Raw genomic sequence first — 15834 nt, 5'->3', positions numbered from 1 at the left:
AACACGGACTTTTCACACTTTAACCTTCAGGTTAGTGGTACAGATGTGTGAAATGCAGGACAACTGGTCCAAATAACCCTTTCTATCCCACAACCATCAGACTCTGAACACCTGAACTGATAACCCCCATCATGGACACTTCATTTCCACTTTGCACATGAAAAACTGCACTTTTGAACTTGTTGTTAACCCGTTTATTTTCCTTGTTTTTGTCTGACACTCGGATTATCTCTATAATCCACTCCTGATTATTGACTGCATGTACTCGCTAATGTAGCACATTACTTTACATATGCATGCCGGATAACCAGCATAGTTTACACTACTTTCATTGTTTATATATTCATTGGTTTATTGCATTTTTTAATGGGCCTTTTTATCTTACAAAGAACCAAGAGAACTGAGCAATCACTCCTACTCTTTACACTGATTACCTGAAATTGATTTCAAAGTGCTTCTACTACTTTATAAATCACCAAAAGGCATGGGACCAAAATACATCTCGGATCTACTTGCACTATATGCGCCCAGCAGGGCTCTGAGATCATTAGGAGGCAGACAACTGGTAGAACCCCGCATCAGAACCAAACAGGGTGAAGCTGCTTTTAGCTACGATGCTACACACAGATGGAATCAGCTTCCTCATGGCCTTAAATGTGCCCCAACTTTAGTAACTTTTAAATCAAAATGAAAAACTTTCAAGTATTCATTTGACTGAGAGTTTCTTAGGCTGCAACTTCTGCTCTGTAACTGCTCAGTCTTTAACTTAGCCTGTTTATCTTATTCTTACAACTAATCTTATTTGTGTATTTGTGAATTTTAATTCTGACTTAAAAGGAGCCAGATCATGCTATTTTAAATCTTTGAGAGCAAAGGTAGGCACAGTACAGTAATAAAATATTACTGTTGGCACTATGGAGATGTTATTTATTTAAAAAAATGTATTTTTGTTAGTCTGAATTTATACCTGGAACTGAAACAGTTTGTTTCAGCTAAGCTAACCCTATGCAGATGAAATGTGCCTAGACAGCTTCTTAGGCAAGTTCCCTGTTGTATTTTCCCCTGTAGTCCAGCAGTAAAAGTGCCTGCCTTTCTTCTCGTTTCGCCATGTGCTGACGCTGGTTCGACTGCCAGTGTCTGCAGTAATTTATTTAGCAAGCTGAAGCAAATATAATTTATTTATATTTTTGTTTAATTGATTATTTTCTGTTCAATACTTTGTGTCTCTAAAGATCATTGTTGGTCAATTCCAAGCAGCATTTTTTTTAAAAATCTGCTTACCTCACATGGACTCACACTGGCTACAAAGAAAGTAAAATTTTTTAAAAATAAACAGATTTAGTCCTTAGATTTTGAACTATTTACCAATAAATCGTTGAAAAAAATAATACTGGCAAGTGCAGATAAAAAATAAGAAAAAAATTACTGCCGTGACCAGGAGGTAAACCTCCGCAAAACTACACGTCAATATGGCACTCTAACCACTAGACTACTGTCTGTTACAAAACAACAGTAGTCTAACTTAAATATCCTAGGCTGGCCATTGCGTGTGTCTTTGTAGACAGGAAGTATGGTTTTTACGACGCTGTTCTGTCACCAATGCAGAAGGAATTTGTCAGAATATCCAGGTTTAGAATCAAAACCAGACCAGGTTTAGGAAGATTATAAATGCCTGAATACCCCGGTGGCCTACTTTCTTTAGTTTCCAGGAGAAATCTTTACATCGACCAAAATCAGTTATATCTATCCATTAACCCTGATGAACCTAATCGGTTAGGTAGATTACAGACTTGTCTTGAAGACAAAAAAAATGGATGACTCAAAACGTTTTGCTTTTAAATCAAGCCAAGACTGAAGTTCTCATCGTTGGACCTGAAATTCAGAAAAGGAAATTGCTTAGTCAATCATCTGACCTGAATGGCATTAAATTAACCTCCGAGAACAAAGTAAGGAACCTTGGTGTTATCTTCGACCAGGACATGTCATTCAAATCCCACGTTAAACAGATTTGTATGTTTTCCTTTTTCCACCTTCGGAATATTGCTAAGATTAGAAGCATCAGGAGTGATGCTGAAAAACTAGTTCATGCATTTATTACATCAAGACTGGATTACTGTAATTCATTACTCTCAGGAAGTCCACAGAGCGTAGTTAAAAGTCTTTAGCTTATCCAAAATGCTGGAGCTAGCGTTCTGATGAGAATTAAAAAGAGAGATCATATCTCTCCTGTCTTAGCTTCCCTACGTTGGCTACCTGTTAAATTCGGAATAGATTTTAACATCCTCCTTCTCACATATAAAGCTCTTAATAATCATTCTCCATCATACATCAGTGACATGATTGTTCCATACGTTCCTGGTAAAAAAAGCTCAAAAAAGGTGATTTAGCATTATATTGAACCTTTAAAATCTGCTCTTTTATGTTGTCACGTTAATTTTCATGTTTGCTGTTCCTGCTCCTGGAAAGCACATTGAATAGCCTCTGTGAAATGTGCTTGTTATGACTGGTGATGGTATTGGTAAAGGACGTCGTAACATAAAAAGGCACGGGGTCAGGATTTTAAAAGCAAACGATTTTATAACGAATAAATGACCAAACTCGTGTAAGGTTACTAGGTCAGTTAAATACAAGAACTAAAGGTGACCTCCTAAAGAGGGAAAAAACAAGGACTTGAGGGAACACGCAAGCTGGAGCTCAGCTCCACTAATATAATAAACCAATAAGTCAGAGTAGACTCACAAATTCAGCTATTCCCCCTTTTGGGCTAAAATAGAAAGTAAACCGATTGTCCAAACCAACTAAGGGCGAGCACAGGGCTGTTAAGGTAATGGAAACAAAACAGTAATAATTACTAAATCAAAGCGCTTTTGAGCAAACACACCAAAAGCAATAATTATGCTCCACTGAGCACACACAGCCAACAGGTTAACTTAACCTCTACAAATGCTCCACTGAGCAAACATAGGAAGTAGGTTCAAACTAACAAATTTCCTACCTCTATTGAGCACAATCTCCAAAAGTTCCACAGAACTCAGAGCAAAACCAAACTCAATGAAATTACACTAGGTTCCAAACTAAGTGTGTCTGGATTTCATCCACTCTCAAGGTATTCCCCACTCTTTCTGCCCCCTGGTTCTTCTGGCCACGCCCATTTAAAGGCTCAGAAGCTGATTAAGGATTTAAGCGCAGCTGGAAGGCGGGAGGGAGGAGCAGGAGCGGAGGAGGGGCTGCTCCTCTCTGCAGGGAAGTGGAGCAGGAACAGGAGCATGTAGAAACTGGTGATCATAACACCACCTCCCTTAAAGCCGGGCGTACACTGTGCGACTTTTTCACTTTTTTGAGCCGATTTTCCAGTCGTGCGAGAAGCCACGACATCGGGGCGAGTTTTGCGCCGAGCGGTCGTGTAGTGTACAGGGGGTTACGAGAGGCGATTAACACCACGTGACCAGCCGCCGATCAGCAGTCGTTAGGTCGCAGGGACTTCTGGTGTGTTTAATATTTCGCTCGTCCCTCGTGAGGGTATCGCACTGTTGAAGCGGCGCTGCGAGCAGCTACGATCCAAAAAAGTATCAGAACCGCTCACGGCGCATGCGCGCGCAATCCTGCATCAACGCCGCTCGCTCGCTATTTCCCTAATAACACACGCTGTTCGTTTTTGTTTCTACACGTTTTTTTTACTCACAAAGATTGTCAAGAAAGCGTGTTTGTCGTGTTCATGTCAAATTAAACTGATCACAAAACACAGATTCACTTTCTTTATTTCGTTTTCCTCATCCAACCCCCATAAATCCATGTGTGTCCTCCTGCAGCACTCCCGAAGGACAACAGGCAAGACAAAAAAGTCTGACGTGTTGAGTAAAAACGGCTATTTTTAGCACATTTTTAGGGCCGACGTGTTGCTACCAGACGTACAGTGTGAGCAGTCAGATCGCATGCGAGAACTGGGTCGTGCAGTGTGAGCGCATGACTCGTAAGATCTGCTCTGCGAGGAAGTCGTACAGTTTGAGCTGAAGCTGAACGTTGCGAGTGAAAAAGTCGCACAGTGTACGCCCGGCTTAAGAGAGAAAAAAAACAACAACATTTCAATCGAAGCATTTTAGCTATTTAATTTTCAAAATTCCCTTTTTTTTCTTTTTTTATTACAGTCTATTACTTTCCATGGTCTGTATGCCTTAAGTCCCATCATTAGAGGTCTATCAAATGATCACCACGTTCTTTAGGACATTCCCTCTAACTGCCTAAGGAAACACTGGCTAACTCAACCCTAGTCTTCATGCGGGCCTAAGGTGGGCAAATTGAGCACAAAACCAACGGGAGATGAGGTGGCCCATGGTTGAAGCCCGCCTCACAGCCTCCCCGAGATGACCGGAAGGCCAACACTAACCTCCTCACTGCAACACTATTAAAATAATAAAAAGGGACACACCCTAAAGAGGATGTATCCATACATCCTACAAGGGAATTCCATAAACATTGTAAAAATGGTGATTAAAACAAGGGACATACAAACCACTATAGGCGAATATACTTAGCATCCTCTGGATAGGCCATCAGCTACAACGTTCTCAGTCCCCTTCTTATGGCGGATCTCTATCAAAAACTCCTGCAGGATCAATGCCCATCTCATAAGGCGCTGGTTATGGTTATACATCCGGCTGAGAAATACCAAAGGATTATGATCCGTGAACACAATGGTGGGGGTGGAACTGGAACCAACATAAACGTGAAAATGCTGCAAAGCTAGCAGAAGGGCCAGTTTCTTTTTCTATGGTTGAGCATTTTAACTGATACTGGTTATACTTCTTAGAGAAGTAGCACACACGGTGGTCGAACCCCCCCCCCCCAATCCTCCTGCAGTAATACTGCACCAGCACCCACTGAACTAGCATCCACCTCAAGTTTGAACGGCTTGTTCAAATCAGGAGCCGCAAGCACTGGAGCATGACACATCAAGCATTTGGCGGCCTCAAAGGCAGTTTGACACTCTGAAGTCCACACAAACTTCTTTTTTGGACTAATCAACTCAGTAAGAGGGTGTACGACAGTTGAAAAATTCCTGCAAAACCCACGGTAATAACCTACCATGCCTAAAAATCTGCGAAGGTCCCTTCGAGTCTTAGGAGTGTGGAACTTTAGCATGGCCTGCACTTTGTCTTTAAGGACTCTCACCTGTCCTTGCCCAACTTCCTTTCCTAGGTAATTTACTGTAGCTTTCACAAATTCACATTTGGCTAAGTTCAGCGTCAGGTTAGCTTCGGCTAATCTGTTAAACAACAAATGCAGAGTTCTTAGATGATCAGGCCAGTTGGAAGTGTATACTATTATGTCATCTAAGTAAGCACTGCAATGTGTGAGATCAGCTACAACCTGGTTGATAAGGCGCTGGAACGTAGCAGGTGCATTTCTCATACCAAAAGGAAGGACGGTATATTGCAAAAATGCATCTGGGGTAACAAAGGCAGAAAGGTCGGAGGCATGATCTGTAAGGGGGACTTGCCAATATCCTTTTAGAAGGTCTAATCGGGTCACATATTTGGAGGATCCCACATTGTCTACACAATCATCTACCCTAGGAAGTGGGTATGAATCAGGAATGGTTACTGAGTTTAATTTACGATAATCCGTTATAAACCGAGGAGTCCCATCAGGTTTTGTTTCCACAAGACAAGGGGAGCTCCACGGACTCTTGCTGGGTTTAGCAAAGCCATGTTTGAGGAGGTAGGTTGTTTCCTCTTTCATCATCTGTCATTTTTGTGGGCTAGTACGATAAGGGTGCTGTTTGAGGGGTTTAGCACAGGACACTTCTACTTCATGAGCAGTTAATGTAGTTTGCATTGGTACATCAGAAAACAAACATTTGTTATCACTGATCAACTGTAGTAGATCTTCCTTCATGTCTGAAGGCAAGTGGCTTAGTTGTGTAGGCAATGCTTGAAGAGCCTGAGAATTGTTTAGCCTTGGACTGGAGTATTGTGGAAATACACCTCCAAGCTCATCCTTCTCTGCAACAGAGCCAGAGGTCACAACAGCTACACCTACGTCTTTCGTTTACCGTTCAGGTCTGGAATGGTACAACTTTATCATATTCACATGGCACTTACGAGTTTTTCATCTACGAGTGTTTTTTTAACACATAATCAGTGTCACTCAACTTCTGGATTATTTCAAAAGGTCCCTCAAACTTGGAAGTTAGAGAGGAACCTGACAAGGGTAACAAGACTAACACCTTGTCGCCAACATGAAACTCTCGCCTCTTTGCTTTTTTATCAAAAATGTCTTTCATGTTACGTTTAGCCACTGCTAAATGTTGTCGGGTAATAGCGTTTGCCTCTTGCAAGCGCTTCTGGAAGGCTGATACATACTTGCTAGCTATGACTCCTGCTTGGGGAGAGGAGGAGATAAAGCACTCTTTTAAGGCCTTCAAAGGTCCTCTTGGAGTATGTCCAAACACGAGTTGAGCTGGACTAAACCCTAAAGAGTCCTGCACTGTCTCTCGGGCAGCAAAGAGAACAAATGGAAGTCCTTCCCACGTTCTATCTGTGGACAAACAATACTTAGTTAACATGGACTTTAAGGTTTGATGCCACCTCTCTAAAGCACCTTGACTTTCCAGGTGGTAGGCTGATGAGGTGACGTGCGTAATGCCTAGAGTTTTGGCCACCTGATTAAACACTCGTGACTGGAAATTGGTCCCTTGGTCAGTTTGAATGATGTTTGGCAATCCAAAGACAGAAAAGAAAGTTGTTAGGGCTTTAATTACTGCTTTGGTTGTAATAGAAGATATTGGAACAGCCTCGGGGAACCTGGTAGCAACACACATTATGGTTAGCAAATACCGTTTTCCGGTCTTCGACTGTGGCAATGGGCCTATACAGTCAACAATCACATGATCAAAAGGTGTAATTACAACTGGCAAAGGACGTAAGGGTGCAGGGTGTATCACCTGATTTGGTTTTCCAACCATCTGACAAACATGGCACTCCTTACAAAACATGGCCACTTGTGTTTTCATCACCGGCCAAAAGAAATGTTGTAGGAGTGAGTGATATGTTTTATTTACTCCCAGATGTCCCGACCAATCACTAGAATGGGCCATAGATATGACCTATTGTCTAAGTGCCAGAGGTACTACTATTTGTCGGGTTATCCCCCAATCAGCACCTTCTGAAACGGGATTCGGCCAGCAACGGATCAACACACCGTTTTCAAGCATAAAACCACTGCTGTCTTTATCTACCACATTTTCACTAGTAACTTGCTCAAAGAAGGGTTTCAAGCTTTGGTCTTGCCTTTGAGCTAAAGAGAGGGTTTCATGAGTCAGAGGCAACCTGTCATCTTGAAGATGATCTGGAGTGGTGCCTTCACTTCCCTCTGCAACACACGGTAGATTGTTAGTCAGGGTCTTATCAGCAGAATCCTCTGAGAGATCCTGCATCAAAACAGTATCCCATAAAGTACTATCCACATCTTTACGAGCTTGGGCACGAGTCACAGCACATGCAGGATATGTTATCAAATCTGCTTGGTTAGGGCTCTCACTGTGAGCAACCGGGTAATCCAAAACCTCTAAATTGGGGGTAACTCTACCCCCGGCTAAATCATTGCCCAATAGCAGGGTTATTCCCTCAACTGGCAACTGGTCACAGACTGCAACATTAAAAACCCCATTCACCAACTGACTCCTAAGGTGAACACTGTGTACAGGAGCAGTTACACAACCCATTTCAACCCCTTTTAAGAACACTGAATATCCACTTGAGGACATAGGAGTAAATGGCAACACACTACTGAGGATTAATGTCTGAGAAGCTCCAGTATCTCTCAAGATCAGAATTTGTTTTTCAACATCACTTTTGCCAGTCAAAGACACAGTTCCCATAAGAACAAACGGTTTAAAACAAGGGTTAAGTTTCTTTGCTTGGTCTGGTGTCTCAGAGGAGGCTTTTATAAAAGCAACCTCTATGGGCTTTTCGGACCGTCTTGGATGTTTGTTTTTTAACAGAAAACATTCTTTTATCAGGTGACCCTTTTTGTGACAAAAAAACCACTCTCAGTTCTCCCGAGCATCTGAGAGCCTTCTTTCAACTCTTACATGCTTCTCACTGGATTCAACTACGTTTTCTTTAATCACAGTAACTTTGTGGGTGAGGGCGAACTCATCTGCTAACAGAGCCGCGGCAGAAAGAGTGGTAACATTTTGTTCATTTAAATAGGTTACAAAAGTTCCAGACACACATTTCTTGAATTTTTCAAGAAGGATTAACTCTCTGAGCTCTTTAAATGAGTTAGTTTTAGTTGAAGCACACCACCTATCGAACAACGAACTCTTTTCTCGGGCAAACTCGACATGAGTCTGCCCTACTGCCTTTTTATGCTGTCTGAAACGCTGTCGATATGCTTCAGGCACCAATTCATAAGCTTGCAAAATAGCAGTCTTTACACGCTCATAACTCAAACTGTCGGTAACCGACAAAGCAGACATTGCCTCCAAGGCTCTACCACTTAACCTACACTGCAAAAGCAGAGACCACACGTCACGCGGCCACTGAAGAGCAGTCGCGATCCGCTCAAAGGCGACAAAATAACCATCCACTTCAGCTTCTCTGAACACAGGCATAAGGGAGATACACTTACTGAGATCAAGTGCTGGTTTCACAGTGGGTTCTGATGGCACCTCTGCCGTCATCTGTGGTGTCGGCTTTACTTGGGCCTCCAGCTCAAGCGCACGGATGCGTACAGCAGTTTCTGCATCAAGCCGTTTCATTTCCAATTCCATCTGCATCCGTTGTTTTCTTTCATCGGCTTCAAGACGGGCCAGTTCAAGTTTCAATTGCAACTCCCCCGACATCAAACCTTCAGCTGCATATCCGCCTGAGGGGAAAACAAGGGGTTTTACCTCACCCTCGTCCATGTTCCCGTCCGTTGACGACTCCCCTCCATCAGTCAGATTAGGGTCTGGATCTGGATCCGGAGCAGCACGGTCAGGACTGGAAGCAACTGGTGAGGAGGACTGCAGTAGTCCCTGGTTAGTGAGGTAGTCCATAATCAAAGTTTTCAGATCTCTCTTCAGTATCGGGGTTGGAAGCTCCAAACTGAAGTGGGCGGCTATCTGCAGCATGTCGGCTTTCCGACAGCCCTCCAATGCCTCACGAGACGGGGCATCCACAAATGCCCTTAATTCAAAATGTGCCATTTCATACACACAGCCCAGAAAACGTTGCCAAAATGCAAAACCCATGCCTGTAAAAAGGTCCTTCATGGTTAACTACGATCATAGAAAGAAAGATCCCTGACGAGCCCCCATTAATGTTACGACTGGTGATGGTATTGGTGAAGGACGTCGTAACATAAAAAGGCGCAGGGTCAGGATTTTAAAAGCAAACGATTTTATAACGAATAAATGACCAAACTCGTGTAAGGTTACTAGGTCAGTTAAATACAAGAACTAAAGGTGACCTCCTAAAGAGGGAAAAAACAAGGACTTGAGGGAACACGCAAGCTGGAGCTCAGCTCCACTAATATAATAAACCAATAAGTCAGAGTAGACTCACAAATTCAGCTATTCCCCCTTTTGGGCTAAAATAGAAAGTAAACCGATTAAGTCCAAACCAACTAAGGGCGAGCACAGGGCTGTTAAGGTAATGGAAACAAAACAGTGATAATTACTAAATCAAAGCGCTTTTGAGCAAACACACCAAAAGCAATACTTATGCTCCACTGAGCACACACAGCCAACAGGTTAACTTAACCTCTACAAATGCTCCACTGAGCAAACATAGGAAGTAGGTTCAAACTAACCAATTTCCTACCTTTATTGAGCACAATCTCTAAAAGTTCCACAGAACTCAGAGCAAAACCAAACTCAATGAAATTACACTAGGTTCTAAACTAAGTGTGTCTGGATTTCATCCACTCTCAAGGTATTCCCCACTCTTTCTGCCCCCTGGTTCTTCTGGCCGTGCCCTTTTAAAAGCTCAGAAGCTGATTAGGGATTGAGCACAGCTGGAAGGCAGGAGGGAGGAGCAGGAGCGGAGGAGGGGCTGCTCCTCTCTGCAGGGAAGTGGAGCAGGAACAGGAGCATGTAGAAACTGGTGATCATTAGCCTAGTGAACTAGACCAAATTCTTGCTTTGCAAAGAATGGTCTAGGCATGCTCCATTGGAACCTCAGCAGCTCCTACCAGGACTCTGGCTAGCCAATCACAGCTCTCTAGAGGGGTTTCAAACACATAAAGAGCTGTGATTGGTCCATAATGGTGGGCCAATCATAATGCTCTATCTGCTTAGTGAACAAATCACAGAGCTTTATCCACTTTGTGGGCCAATCAGGGCACTCTATATGCCTGGTGGGTGGGATGATGTCACAGAATGAAACAAGAGTATGTCACATTCATTGTCCAGTGGAATGCAGAGATCATTTGAAAGACAACGGTAGAACGCGCCCCACAACCGAGAGCCGTCAATGGAGCGTGGCCAGACTAAATAATACATTTATTTAGTCTGGCTTGCCAGGCTAGGTGATCATAACAGTGCTATACAAATAAAGCTGCTTTGCCTTATTATTATCTATTTTATTCCTAAGTGTATACTTTTAGCATCCAGTGTGGAAGCAAAGAAATTCATTGCACACAAACACATCTCCTTACTGAGCTTTGAACCTTGAATCTAGTTGAATTTACTAGTTGGTTACTTTTGAAGCAAGACATGAAAATATTGGGAATGCGACAAATAACCCAATGAAAAATGATTTGTGTTTCCATACCCTAATAACCACCGATAATTCACCTAAGTACGACCCCTCTAACTTGACTCATGTGTACCTTCCTGTGACTTTTCTCTGTCTAACACCAGGATGAAGTCATAGCTACCATGACTCACTAAAACTATTTCCATGTAGGAGTGCGAGGAACACAGTTAATGACAACTTGTGTTGGCTATCATGTAAAAGCAACCCAGACAACACAAGCAGCAGCCAGTGCAACATACACAAAGCAGATATTCTCCAATCTACAATAAATTGCAAAGCAGTAAATTACCTCCCACACATCCTGCCTGCTGTCTTCTTTCACAACAGTTTGTTCTGTGTTCAGCTGCAAGGTCACCTCGTAACACTCTTGAATATCTGTGGAAAAAAAATACAATAATGAGCTTTTTTTTTCTTAGCTTGGCTAACAACAAACACAATGTGAGCATTTTTTACTTTGTCATATTTATTCTTTGCTCCTAACTTCCCAGCCATTTAAAGCTAAGAGCATTGATTGTGTAAAAGAACACACAGATCAATCACTAGCTCTCTGGGAAATGTCTTCCTTGTGGGGGTGGGAGTTGTCTGTTTACATGGATGTTATGTCTTCACATTTGCAAACGCAGTGCATATCTTTTTGCTGAACTACATGACTCAGGCACTGACTATCATCAAATCAGTGTCTAAGAGAATCACATAACAGAATTTTATACCAGGGGAACAACGTGAACATTGTAGCAAGAGTATAAACTACTTTCACTTTATATTATTATTTGCTACCATCAGACACAGTGGGTCTTTTTTCTTTTTTGTGTTAGACTTCTATTTTTCAGTAAAATCTCATTTGCTGAAATAAAACACAGCCTTTTGTAAAAAAAAAAAAAAAAAAAAAAAAAAACCTTCATATTTTAAAATTTGTTAGATTTTACTTGTATTCCATTATTGTACGGTTCACTTGCTTTTGTGGTTCTGGGCCAGTATTTGTATATGAGCAGCATTTTGGTTGATGGCTGACTCTCTCACACATGTAACAACTAAACAGAGGAACCTAATAGGGAGCCAAAGTCTCCTCCCTTTCCGGTTGGCTCATGGGTCCCCGGATGAACGAAAACATGAATGCAAGTCAATGGGGCAAAAGTAGCTATTTTCTAACTCGCTTTGCCTGAATTGCACATATGTTGTACTTCAATTTAAATTAAAAGTAATGATGGGTGTTTCGACCACGCTTGTCACTGTAATGAACTGAACTAGAGGACCCGTGATGACACCAAACACAGTAAGATGTTTTAACAGTCTTTATTAGCCTGAAGCTAATAGGAGGAGTTACCGGAGTAAACTCAGGTACGGGCAGAGTCAAAGGCAGGTGTGGGTCGAAGCCAGGTCGGGACGAAACAGGTACAAGGAGCAGGCTAGAGATGTGGTCGAAGATAGGCGAGGGTCGTGGTGGCAGGCAGAGTCCTTGGCAAGGGTCAGGTGTGGAAACAAGGTCAGGAGGCTATGATCAGGCATGATGACAAAAGGCTGGAAGATCTAATAGCAGGAGCATTCAATAATCTGGTAGAGTGCTGGTGGTTGACTGTGGAATATATAGCTGGTGAGGCAGATGTGTGGCATGAGCATGATGGTGAGTTGACTGTGGTTGCTGAGGAAACAGGGCTTGGCTGGAGCTTGATGAGGGGACCAGGTGTGATGCATGAAGACTGATGAGGTGAATGATGGTGCATGGAGGTCAGGGCATGGCAGGATCATGACAGAACCCCCCCTACAAGGGCGGATACCAGAGGCCCACAGGAAACTAGAGCAGAGCGGGAGGAGGGGGACCAGGAAGGAGGGTCATAAAACGAGAACAGAAAGAAACCAATAACATAAAGGCGGGCCCAGAAAAGGGCACCTGACGAAGCAGAGTTAAGAAGGGTGGTGTCGCGGCTCTGAGGCTCGGCGACGAGGAATCGGGAGTCGGGACCATCGACGTCTGGAGGCCTGCAACGTGGAGCCAGGAGCAAAGGCAGAGAGGATCTGGGGGACTGGTGGCGACGAGACAGGGATCGGAGGACCCTTGGGGGTCAGCGGCGATGAACCAGGGACCAGGAGACTCTGGGAGTCCGGCGGTGATGAGGCAGAAGCCGGAGGGCCTTTGGGCCCGGCAGCGATGAGGCAGAAGCCGGAGGGCCCTTGGGGGCTGGCGGCGACGAACCAGGGACCAGGAGACTCTGGGAGGCTGGCGGTGACGAGGCAGAAGCCGGAGGGCCCTTGAGGGACGGCGGCGACGGGCGAGGACAGGGCCGGAGGCGCAGACTTGAGTGGAGGCGCCGGAGGCGGGACTGCTGGAACCAGAATCCCTGGAGGCGGGTCCGCCAACTTGGCTGGAGGCCGGACTGCTGAAACCAGAATCCCTGGAAGCGGGTCCGCCGACTTGGATGGAGGCGGGACCGCTGGAACCAGAAACCCTGGAGGCGGGTCCGTCTGAACCAGAATCCTTGGAGGCGAGTCCGCTGACTTGGCTGGAGGCAGGACTGCCGGAACCAGAATCCCTGGAGGCAGTGCTGCCAACTTGGCTGGAGGAGCCGACTTGGCTGGAGGCGCCTACTTGGCTAGAGACAGGACCGCCGAAACCAGAGTCCCTGGAGGTTAGGGCTGGGGGTAAACGATTATTTTTAAAACGATTATTCTGACGATTATTTTATCGAATAGTCGACTATTCTAATGACTATTTAGAAAATTAATCTAATGATTATTTTTCTATTGCACAATTAACAAAAACCAGAAAATCTCAAATAAATTCCTCAAAAAAATTGATAAATTCTTACTGTAAGAGAATAAACATTACAGGCCTTCCATTTTGTATAACACTGCTTTTATTGTGTTGCGGTTGGTTATGTTCTGGTGACATGTAGAACTTGGGAGTGCAGGCTGCTGCCTGAGAGGTGGTAGAAGATGGAGTGTCTCCATGCTGCTTTGTTTTGGTCACTTATGTGCGTGAGGCGAGTGGTCTTACGGGTTAAACCAAACTCAGGTGATATTTTACACTAAACCGAAAACCCACAACACTCTAAATGTAATAAAAGGGAGATCTACACCACAAAAAAGATGAACTCTAAACCAAAATGTAACAGCTTATCCCAACGCAAGAAGCTGTTAGCGAAGATGCTAACAGTAGCTTTACCAACATTAAGTTCAAGTTACCAAGTTTAAATAAACCAAAAACACCCAGCAGCAAACAGACCAGCACGGAGGAGAGACTGCTACCACCAAAACAGCTCTCCTAATGTCTGAAAGAAGCTCCTTTATGAAGGGAGAAGCGCTCCCGGTGATTTTCTACATCTGCGATAGACACGAAGCAGCGCATCTGACCCCGGAAGTGTTTGTCCGTTGCCGGGAGACGAAGGGGCAAAACAGGAAAATAATCTAGTAGTGGACGGACGTTGTTCCGGGTCTTCGGTATTTGGCGGAGATGTTAGTGAAGGCGGAGAAGAGGGCGAACTAGAGGAAAAACAGGCAGATTCCTCCTCTATTTACAAACTCCTGGGGATGCAACAAGTGGGCGCGGTGCGTCGACTTCCGGATCTGACGTCGACAAATTTTTAGAATCGAGCCGTCGACTTCGTCGAGGCTTCGCTACAGCCCTACTGGAGGTGAGTCTGCCGACTTGGCTGGAGGTGCCAACTTGGCTGGAGGCGCCGACTTGGCTGGAGACGGGACCGCCGGAGCCAGAATCCCTGGAGGCAGGTCCACCAACTTGGCTGGAGGCGCCGACTTGGCTGGAGACGGGACCGCCGGAACCAGAATCCCTGGAGACGGGTCCACCGACTGGACCGGAGGTGGAGCCGCTGCAGGAGGGGCTGCCGACTGGGCCGGGGGCGGAGCCTCTTGAACAGGAGGGGCCGCCGACTGGGCCGGGGGTAAAGCCTCTTGGACAGGAGGGGCCACCAACTGGACTGGGGGCAAAGCCTCTTGGACAGGCGGAGACTCTTGGATAAGCGGAGCCCCTTGGATGGGTGGAGCCTCGGGCAAAGCCTCTTGGACAGGCGGAGGTGGGACCACTGTTGGACGTGGATGTGGTGAGGTCTCTGGCACCACTGCTGGACATGCATGCGGTGCGGCCTCTGGGACCACCGCTGGACGTGGATGTGGTGCGGCCTCTGGGACTACCGCTGGACGTGGATGCGGTAGATGTCTGGGCACTGGTCACCTGACAAGCCTGTTGGCTGGTTCGGAGTAGATCCAAGAGTTCGGTTATCTTGGTCTCCAAAATGGAGATGGAGTGTTCTACTCTCTGGGTCACCCTTCCTGGCATCGAGTCCATGTTGTGACCAGATTATTCAGTAATGAACTGAACTACAGGACCCGTGATGACACCAAACACAGTAAGACGTTTTAACAGTCTTTATTAGCCTGAAGCTAATATGAGGAGTTACCGGAGTAAACTCAGGTACGGGCAGAGTCAAAGGCAGGTGTGGGTCGAAGCCAGGTTGAGACGAAACAGGTACAAGGAGCAGGCTAGAGATGTGGTCGTAGACAGACAAGGGTCGTGGTGGGAGGCAGATTCCTTGGCAAGGGTCAGGCGTGGAAACGAGGTCAGGAGGCTAAGATCAGGCAGGACGACAAAAGGCTGGAAGACCTACTAGCAGGAGCATTCAATAATCTGGCAGAGTGCTGGTGGTTGACTGTGGAATATTAAGCTGGTGAGGCAAGTGTGTGGCATGAGCTTGATGGTGAGCTGACTGTGGTTGCTGGGGAAACAGGGCTTGGCTGGAGCTTGATGAGGGGACCAGGTGTGATGCATGAAGGCTGATGAGGTGAATGATGGTGCATGGAGGTCAGGGCATGGCAGGATCATGACAGTCATGTACTTTGAGATTTATTAGCTTGTAAAAATTCATAATTCCTATGACTACAAATCTGGCGTTGGCACATATACATTGGCCACAGAATCTCCTCTCCTCTAGCGTAGCTGCTACTTGCCTCGGCCAGATTTATGGTGGTTCTTTACTCCTGAAGGAAGGATTCGAAGTTCGCTGAACTTACATCAATTTTTCCTCTGCGTTTGGTTCTATTACATCAATTTGGTGATGTGCATTTGTAGTCCTGGACG

At 45.0% G+C, this 15834-nt stretch overlaps 1 protein-coding gene across 2 annotated transcripts in view; it reads right to left on the bottom strand.

Moving 5' to 3' along the window:
• Positions 1–15834, bottom strand: part of dlg3 (discs, large homolog 3 (Drosophila)) — a 171636-nt gene that overhangs the window by 125721 nt on the left and 30081 nt on the right. For both annotated transcript variants that reach the window (XM_070550717.1, XM_070550723.1), the window contains exon 3: positions 11035–11120. In XM_070550717.1, coding sequence (XP_070406818.1) covers positions 11035–11120 — 86 coding nt within the window. The remainder of the gene's footprint in view (positions 1–11034; positions 11121–15834) is intronic.

Source organism: Nothobranchius furzeri, chromosome 1, assembly GCF_043380555.1.
Source record: "Nothobranchius furzeri strain GRZ-AD chromosome 1, NfurGRZ-RIMD1, whole genome shotgun sequence".
Classification (NCBI taxonomy): Eukaryota; Metazoa; Chordata; class Actinopteri; order Cyprinodontiformes; family Nothobranchiidae; genus Nothobranchius; species Nothobranchius furzeri.
The sequence above is the reverse complement of the archived record's forward strand: the minus strand, read 5'-3'. Positions and strand labels throughout refer to the sequence as shown.